General features: G+C 38.5%; 1 protein-coding gene across 1 annotated transcript in view; it reads left to right on the forward strand.

The window, feature by feature from the left end:
- Positions 1 to 1,688: 1,688 nt before the first annotated feature.
- wdr46 (WD repeat domain 46) overlaps positions 1,689 to 9,407 on the forward strand; it is a 12,104-nt gene continuing 4,385 nt past the window's right edge. Inside the window, exons 1-9 of the mRNA XM_010785485.1 lie at positions 1,689 to 1,821; positions 2,865 to 3,029; positions 3,720 to 3,800; positions 3,890 to 4,002; positions 4,131 to 4,218; positions 4,643 to 4,704; positions 5,453 to 5,557; positions 5,676 to 5,826; positions 6,559 to 6,790. Coding sequence (XP_010783787.1) covers positions 1,765 to 1,821; positions 2,865 to 3,029; positions 3,720 to 3,800; positions 3,890 to 4,002; positions 4,131 to 4,218; positions 4,643 to 4,704; positions 5,453 to 5,557; positions 5,676 to 5,826; positions 6,559 to 6,790 — 1,054 coding nt within the window. The 5' untranslated portion in view covers positions 1,689 to 1,764. The remainder of the gene's footprint in view (positions 1,822 to 2,864; positions 3,030 to 3,719; positions 3,801 to 3,889; positions 4,003 to 4,130; positions 4,219 to 4,642; positions 4,705 to 5,452; positions 5,558 to 5,675; positions 5,827 to 6,558; positions 6,791 to 9,407) is intronic.

Consider the following 9,407-nt stretch of genomic DNA (forward strand, 5'->3'; position numbering starts at 1 on the left):
AAATTTGTGTTAAAAAGTGAATGAATGCGTGAAACCTTTGCATGCATTTGTCATTCTTCCCACCATTACATGTCAAACAAGAAAATGAACCTTATTTAAATGTAAAACCACAATATAGCTCTTAGAAAAATGACTTTAGATGAATTGGAAGAAATACCTTGTACTGATCTAATGACATGGTGAATGCTGCTGGTTACTCCACTATATATCTGAAACGTTTCTGTCCTCCTGCTGAAGCCTTTCCCTTTTTGCATTCCTGTCTCTTCTCACACTACACAGCATTACATTGGAGGCAGAGTCCCAGATATGATTTGGTCTTCTGGCCACTCCCCTTTCCCCTAGATAAAAGTCAACCTTTTAAATCCTTCAAGGATTTTACTTCCACGCCCTGATTCAGGGGTGTGTTTAAACTCTCAAACACAAATGCAAGGTTTCCCATTCAAAGCACAACAAACACTGTCAATGTTGGAAATATAAACACATTACCAGGGGGGTCAAAGTGTTTAACATTCCCCCTGCCTTGCCCCGAAATAAGTTCCCACCTATAGGTCCATGACTCTTAATGTTTTTACCATGTGTCAAATGTTTTATTTTTTTCCAAAAGCATTGGGCTTGAAACTACTTCATCTACATTTAAAACATTTCAGCCCCTTGGGAATTGTTGTGTTTATGGGTTCAACTCAAAACATATGGCATTCCTTTGACAAGAACAATAGAATTTCTTTCTCTTAGTCACATTCTTCTTACATCGCATATAGCGCTGTCTGGCAAATGAAAAACACATATCCTAGAGAGAATGGATGTCTTATGCACCGAATCACAATAAACAAGAAGTTGAGGAAGTGTTTGAGGGGAAGGAAGGAAACGGTTGCACTGCTTTTGCCATGAAATTAATACAAAAAATTTGCAGATAAGCACATTATGTTTTGAATTCAAATACACCATTTACAATTTTCACTTGGATGCAGAATTCCCTTTCTCATGTTTGAAAAGGGATAGAAAAAGTGAAATGTGACCAACGGTGGAATAGTTGGCCCAATAGTCAAGTTTGTACATGTTTTGACATACAGTAATGCTGCCCTGAAGCTGCAGTGGTTATCAGAGTTTGCAATTTCAAATCTTCTTACTGTATTGACTTAAACTGCATAGAAGAACACCCAGCACTGCAGGCTATAGCCCACTTACTATATTGCATCATAAAAGGTGGATAAAGTCTCCTGAAAAAGCTTGTAAGTTGACCTTTAGTTGCTCTTGAGTTGTCAACTACTATTTCCCTATTTAAAAACAGACTCCCTATCAAAGAAATATGAATGCAAAAAAGTTGTGTATGGGTAGCATTTCTGGCATTTCAACAAATTAAAAACGATATATATAATATATGTTAAAGGTAAATAGAAAGACTAAACCATTTAAAAGACAAGAGAGAAAAAAACGAAATAAGCCTTTACCTATTCCTGGTGGGAAACACATATTAAGCTCAGTCTTTGCTTTAATTTTTTTTTACATGATTGTTTCTCTCTTTTATTTCTGACTTGTTTTGATTTTTCTCTGTCTTGATTTTCAGCAGCTATTGGCAGCCTACTCCTATTCTTCATTACTTTTGTTCTAGAAAGCTTCCCACCATAATTGGTTGAACTACAACTTTCCTGTTTTGATTATATTCTGTAAGAAAAGTGCTGAATAAAAAAATACTAAACAATGTTTAGCAGGACGTGACGTAATCAGAAGTGAGGTCACAGGAACTGAAAAACATATACAACAAAGATGGCGGCCACCAGTGAGGCAGTGGTGAATCCAGCACACGTGGACAAAACGAAGAAGGTAACTGCGAATAAGTTGTTTGTGACATAGTTAAACTTTGAATAACGTCATCTGAGAAAGACCTTGACGTTTTAAAACAAAACTAACACACTCAATGTAGCGATAGTTTTTCTAACACTACGCAATTAATGCAAGCAGCGTGTGTGTGAGTTTGCGGGTTTTTTCGTGAGGCGAGATTACCCTTTTTTCCTATTTTCACAGATAAATAAACCCACATCGGAACCATGTATACTGGACTTGCATTCGGATATTTCGTTATAAATGTTCTGAAAAAAGCGTGCACAATACGTGCACACTTTGAGGTTAATTTGCACAGGAGAACATAGGACTGTTCACACTTTTTGGGTGTAATGCTACAAGTGCTGCAGTTTGGACCTGCGACACGCTTAATATTAGTAATAATGAATAATAATAAGGCAAGTGCTGCTTCCGCTTTGCAGAAGCTTAGCATAGTTACTGCACTAGTTGTCCCGAACATATTGTAAGCATATATGTACATGTCAGAATCAGAAATCCTTTATTAGTCCCACAGCGGGGAAATGTACAGTATTACAGCAAAAAGTGGCATAGCACGAAAAAAAGGCATGCATTTATAAAGATACGCTAACTTATTAAACATAGAGAAGAAAACCACACATTATTAAAAATAGAGCTATTTAATACACATCAATGGCTTAAAACGAGGAGCAGCAACTTAAAATAGTTGTTGACTTCGATATAATTATGTGTTGAGACATTATTAAAAAAATGTTGGGACCTTTATAACAATAAAGGTGATCATTGCACAGTATTGAAAGAAAAGTGACTATATTGCACATTGCAGGTTTAAAGCACTAGTCAATATCGTGTGGTGGTCTACAAAGGGAGACATGTACTGTAGACAGTAAGCATGTATTGTTTGCGGGGGCACCTAAAACAGTAGCCGTATCAGAAAAAGGGTCCCTACCTCTTCTAACAAAGTGACTCCAATGTACACTAAACTCTCTGTCTTGTTGTTAACATCGCTTTTGCAAACCTGTTTCCGCTTTGCTCCTCTTAAACAGCCCCCTGCTCGATACTGGGATGAGCCGCAGGAGGGAAAGGATGAAAACAAAGTTGGAAAAGATGGAGAACAGACTGGAGAGACTCTGCCACAGAAACACGTCGAGAAAGCAAAGAAAAGAAAGAACGATGAGGATCGAGGAGATGCAAAGAAGTTCATCTCAGGGGTAAGTGAATACAAGTAATAATAAAGCTTTTTGTATATATCACATTTGCTACAGGGGATGCAGTTAAAAGTGATATTCAAAAAAAGGAAGAAACAAAGTGCAAATACTATTTGACAAAGCAATGCCGTTAAATGATAAATACATTTGACGTTTTAGTTAAAAGGCAAGCTAGCAGAGATCGATGGATTGTTTTGGAAGATCTGATATAAACACAAATAATTGTCGTGTCACTCCGAGAAGTGGGAAATATATCCACGGATTATCACAGGAATGTACTTTTTGAATCGTAAATTCAAATACAAACTGTATTCATCCCTAGAGAAATTGTTTATCAGCAGTTGCAATACAAAGTCGGGGGGGAGGGGGGGGAAGCAGGTTAAAAAAAAAAAAGTTGTAATTTGAAAATACATACGATGTGCATAATGTTGGGTCAGTTCAAAGGGATTGCTTATAGATGTGTATTTACAGTAGCACATATGTACTAAAGGTAAGTTGGAATTTTTTTATTTATTTTTTAATAACAGGGCAAAACAACATGCTTAAATATATATTTCCAATATAGCATATCATTGATCTGAATCAAAGTAGAAGTACTTTTGTAACTGGGGTCTATTTCTGATTCTATATCAATATATCTCCCAGCTCTAAAAGACGTTCCCTTCATTTGTATGCTTGTTCCTACTCTCTCAGAAACCTGACCCTTTCCCTGGGCCTGCACACATTTCTAAAGACAGGATGCAGAAGTTCAAGAGGAGAGATAAAACTAAGAAGGTAAGGTAATCTTTTTGACACGTTGGTAAATAAAAGGAGTTATCTGTTGCTACTAGCTATTCAAGGATCCTCTATTGTTCTTGCTCTAGATTCCCCGGCAGCATTACAAGCTGAAAGACATGATGGCTCGCTCTGATGAAGTTTCGGAAATGGCCCAGAAGCAAGCTGCTCGGATTGACCTCCTACTCCCAGAGGATGCTGGGTAATTTCCTCTAAATGTTGACTGGCTGCTCTGGCTTCAGTATATAATGTGACAGAGATGCAATTTGATAAATGTCACTTCAACCTTTTGTTTAAAATCATGATTGTGACATTTTCCTTCAATCTCAGGTTTCTAGAAGGAGATGAAGATGAGGACACGTGCACAATCTCTCAGGAAGATATTTCAGATGCTGTTGATATAACCTCTGCGTCAAAGGTGGGACATGAACTGGACACTCCTGACATTTAAGTGATGGGGCCTTTTGTGATAACACAAGCAGCCTCTATACTTTGTTCAGGCCACATGTTACTGTTTTTATTTTATCTTTTTAAATATAGCTATTTTTTAACTGATCTTGCTGGGATACAATAAGCTGCAAATAGTAAAGGTCATCCCCAACTTATTGTATTAATATGGATAATGTGTTAGGCATTACAACCCTTGTTAAGTTCAGCACTATTTCATTAACAAGAATAAAATAAACGAAAAATACTGTATGTTCAGGAGGTTACAAGATTGTGTTAATTATTTGTATATTTAGTTTCAAAAACAATTTAATGAAGATATGTGCAGGTTAGATGTTGTTCCCCTGGATGAGACCTTCCATTGATTTGTGTTTCCTCTCTCACTTTTTTCTCAGTATTTTGATCTGAAACTGTCTCAGTTTGGACCATATCGACTGGATTACAGCAGGACTGGACGGTCAGTATCTCAATCTCCATGCCTGTTCAAACCATGTTTAAAGTTTCTGTCTAAGGGTTGCTGCGAATGAGGCGAGTCCGTCAGCTCAGCAATAGGAGAAGATAAACTCCAAATGTTTTTCTATCTAAACCCACATTATCTGATTTTTTGCCTCTTTGGATTAGAAGCCATTAACTGCACGTATGTTCAACTAATAATGAATATTTGCACATTTTGTGTCCATCTGACAAATATTTGCTCTCGTTATTAGTTCTGTTTTGTAAATATCTGGCTCCCTACCTGCTAAATGCTCGGCTGTGTTTACCTGATAGTGTTAACATTGTCTGACATGCTGGGCAGGAAATGTACAGTGAGTTTCTCAGAGCTTTTTCACTGAAAACAACTACCAGATTTGCCTAAAAACTCCTTATGAGAGTGTTGAGACTCGACCAAGACAATCCTGATTCGGTTTGTAAAACTAAAATGATAAAAATACAACATCTATTTAAAAAAATGTTTTGGCGGGAGATTACTTGTACCCATACTGAGTGTGTTGTATTCTGCATAAACTGTAAAGCCACTTCATGCAAATCTGTGACTTGGGCTATATAAACGCAATGAAATATTTAAAAACATTCTGTAGAGCTGAGGAAACTGCAGACTTGAACTTTCTATAGCTTTATCATTCAAAGTGAGTCCTTCCACATTATAACGAAATATTGATTGAATGTTTGTGCATTTTGTTCACAGTGTGTTTTCTTGGTTTCAGACATCTGCTGCTCGGTGGAAGGAGAGGCCATATTGCTTGTATAGACTGGCAGACCAAACGGCTAATGTGTGAGATAAACGTGATGGAGTCCATCAATGATGTAAAGTAAGTCCTACGCCTCACATTGTGCAGAGCTACACAGCGCACTTTGTACAACGCAATAATAGTTGACTTAACTGTAAAACATCTTTCCTCTAAACACAAACATTTCTGCTTTATCAAGGTGGCTCCACAGTGAGGCCATGTATGCGGTGGCTCAGAAGAAGTGGCTCTATATCTACGACTCCAATGGCATCGAGCTCCACTGCATCCGCAAATTTAACGACGTCCTTCGAATGCAGTTCCTCCCATACCACTTTTTGCTAGCAACAGTGGTGAGTTGATTTAACCTGTTCGTCCAGGTCATTTACACAAGCTATTGCATTTTACTTTGAAAGTATTACCACAATTACAAAAGCTTGCCAACCTGTTTGTGATGTATCATCGTTCAATAGATCTTTTATATTTCTTCTTTATTCAACCAGGTTAAATACTCAATAAGACTCAAATCTATTTTTCAAAAGAGACCTGGCCATGAAGACAAGTTATCAGACGCTATAAAAGAGTTCAATCAATATCAAGTAGTTTCCAAACTATGTAGAGCAGGCGTTTTTACACTTTGAGGCCCCCTATCGATAAGCAGTCGGATTGTTTAAGCCATCTATTGGTTACATTTGACCAAATCGTTAACAGTATGACATCTTGTACTCGATTACTTTGATAATGAAAGAAAACATAGCAAAATAATAATGATTCGTCGGCAAATTTCTTATGATTTCTAAGCAATTTTGTGGATGTTTCTTTGAAAATAATTGCATCGCTGCGAAGTTTAGACACTAGGTGTTTTAAAGTTCCTTACTGAGCTAAGTGTGTTTATAAGCAGGGTATATTACAATAAGTTACTCGGTATCCACCGGCCCCTTTCATCTGTCTTTTTGCCTCACATTTCTCTCTCAAACATTTGTGTAAAGTAAAATATGAAATGTAAAAGCAATCCCCTACTTATAACCCTAACCCTAATTCACTCATCAATCTGCTCTCACAAACCTTCCTGTTCTCGCCCTCAGAGTGCCACAAGCTTCCTGCAGTACCTGGATGTGTCTGTTGGAAAGGAAGTGGCAGCCATCAACACCAAGACTGGCCGGCTGGACGTGATGTGCCAGAACCCTCAAAATGCCATCGTCCACCTCGGCCACTCCAACGGCACAGTCACCCTGTGGTCGCCCAATCAGAAAGAAGCTCTCGTCAAGATGCTCTGTCACCAGGGGGCCGTGCGCTCTGTGGCTGTAGACAAGACGGGCACGTGAGTCTAAACATGACACTTTAATGTCAAATATGGATTTTCTTTAGAGGAAGATTTGGATAATTGATTATATTTTGTAGAGGTTGTTCGCAGTCAATTGCAGTAGAAACATCATCATGAAAGGTTTTGGGGGTTGTAGGCAAAGCGTAATGCCCAGCCTCCACTCAACCATCGCCCTGTTCGGCTCTCCCGAATACCATTTTTCAGGCTCTGGTGGGGGGGGGCGTAGTAATCAGCAGCAAACCACTTCAACACGTGTATTTCGGTGTATTCACGGCATTCATTTTGTTATTCTACAGTATTGTTGTTTTATAGTTATTTGTTAATGTAACCCAATTTGTGTTCTTTGAAATTGAAAAGGATATCGGATTGTGTTTGTTACTTTCGTTGCAGTTGTATATGTCTTAAGTGTAACTTGGCTTGGCTTCCTATTTATGGACATGCTTTTATTTTGAAGGAGAGTTAGCGTAGTTGACCGGAAGTTGTTGTTGCATTGGAAACAACGTGACGGAGAAAAGTAATATCTACATATAAAGACGGAGAAAGTAAACGATAACGTGTATGAAAAAAAAAAATAACGAAATTGAAACGCGAATAGTACTCCAACGAACGGATATTCGGATATTCGGGCACAGCCCTAATCCCCACATCATAAATATGCTCTGTATTTCATTTCGAGCCCCTTAAATATTTCAACCTCCATCTTTTGAAAATGTAAAATGTCTTTGTTATCATTGACAATATATTTTTCGTTTTTTTCAACCCACCACCTGGAGACAAACTTATTTTTAAGGATTCAGTTTTATACTTGGCTTTGCATCGTGCCACAATCAATATTTTTATGATGGAGCTTGCGTTTTCACCCACTAACCATAATTACAGTGATCTAAACAGACACCAGTTTGCAGCTAAATTAATGCATCTTTCAGATTCTGAGTATAATATTTTACGTTTTTATTAGGGCTGTCAAACGATTAAAAATTATAATCAGATTTAATCACAGCTTAAAAATTAATTAATCATGATTTAATCACCATTCGAACTATGTCCAAAATATGCCATTTCTTTATGTATATTGTTGTGGGAATGGAAAGATAAATGAAAGAAGGCGGATATATCCATTTAACATACAATATGTATATTTATTATAACATTGTTCTGTGTGTCAAAATGAAAGACAGCCCACACACCTATCAATCATCAAACCGTGGGGTCTTATTTCATTACGTGTTTATTTCTATCAACACGTAATGTTGTATCGATGTAGGGCGCAGTCGGTACGAGTAGCAGTAGGAACCACTTTTTCTCGAAGTTAGATTCAGTTCAGGAAAGGCATGGTCCGCCAGGCCCACTCCCCAGAAAGGGACTTAATCTTTACAGACCACTAATGTGGTGTACGGGAGACGTGTTTTTAAACAAAGGGACGACTATATTGGTCTGCAAAGTGAATAACTATTGGGTGTGGTTTGCGGGAGTAGTGAAGGACACCACTTCCGGACTAGTACAAGGGCTTACTCTCGGAGTCCTAGGGGACAGACGTCACCACCGACGTTATTATGGGACCTTGTTCAGCGGGTCACGGTCGGGCCTGTTCCGTCGGGGGGGAGGAACCGAGTCCCTGTCTTGGTGCCTACGAGGGTCGTCTTCCTTCATCCTGAACTCCGGCCGGAACCGTAGATTTACAGGCATATGGGAAGTCCGAAGAATAGGTATGGGGTCTTTACAGTGGCTACAATTAGGACGGTTCTCCTCTCGTGCTTGGTTTGCTTTTCTACCGACGGAGACCACCGTGTAAGGTCTTTTGACGTCGAATGTGTTGTTTTGTTTACATAATCAATAAGTTGGACTGATATTTACATAAAGTCGTTACAACCGAAAGGAAGCGATGTGGTTAACAAGTGGAAGGTTTTTTTGGTGTGGTTCAAGACGGGCCTGGAGTCGTGATACGTGAGTTTAAAGTGTCGTTCATGAGGATATTGGCCTTTCTACGTAATTTTTCTTGTACGAGTAAGGTGAAACACATAGTCTATCTAATAGTGATTTTACTAAGTAGATTAAACAAAAACATCAGCAGACTTCAGGAGGTGTAGTTATTGTATCGGAATTTGTGGTTTTGCGTCATGATAAGATTATGAAATGTATTTTTGATTACGACGAGTTTTAATTAGGGCGCAATTGGCCGCCATTAATTAAAAACTAATTAGACGAAATTTTATAAATTGCCCGTAAATTGCGTACTCGTCTTACCGGGCGGGGTATGTAGGTTGGTTCACCGTCGCGACCTCCCATCCGTGACGGTCATGGTTCTTTACCGAATCGGGTAGTACTTTTTACTACAATTTCATCGAATTTTATTTCAGGCGGTTGTCAGCGTCCGGCTCATTTAACGTGTCTGTCGTCAATCAATTCTAACTAAAGTCATTCAGTGAAACAGACTTTATCGGTGGCTCTGATCTTGGCCTATCGAACTTTTGAACAGTTCATCACCTAGGCAGAAGAGTATCTTTTAGAAACTATTAAAGAAGACCTGGTTAGTCTTTAGTCCTATTGCCACACCACTAACAACGTCCTTTTCAGGAACTGCCTCTTATGAAAAACGACATCAATGTAGAG

The sequence above is a fragment of the Notothenia coriiceps genome, unplaced genomic scaffold (genome assembly GCF_000735185.1).
Source record: "Notothenia coriiceps isolate Sejong01 unplaced genomic scaffold, NC01 NC01_scaffold00027765, whole genome shotgun sequence".
NCBI classification, from domain to species: Eukaryota; Metazoa; Chordata; class Actinopteri; order Perciformes; family Nototheniidae; genus Notothenia; species Notothenia coriiceps.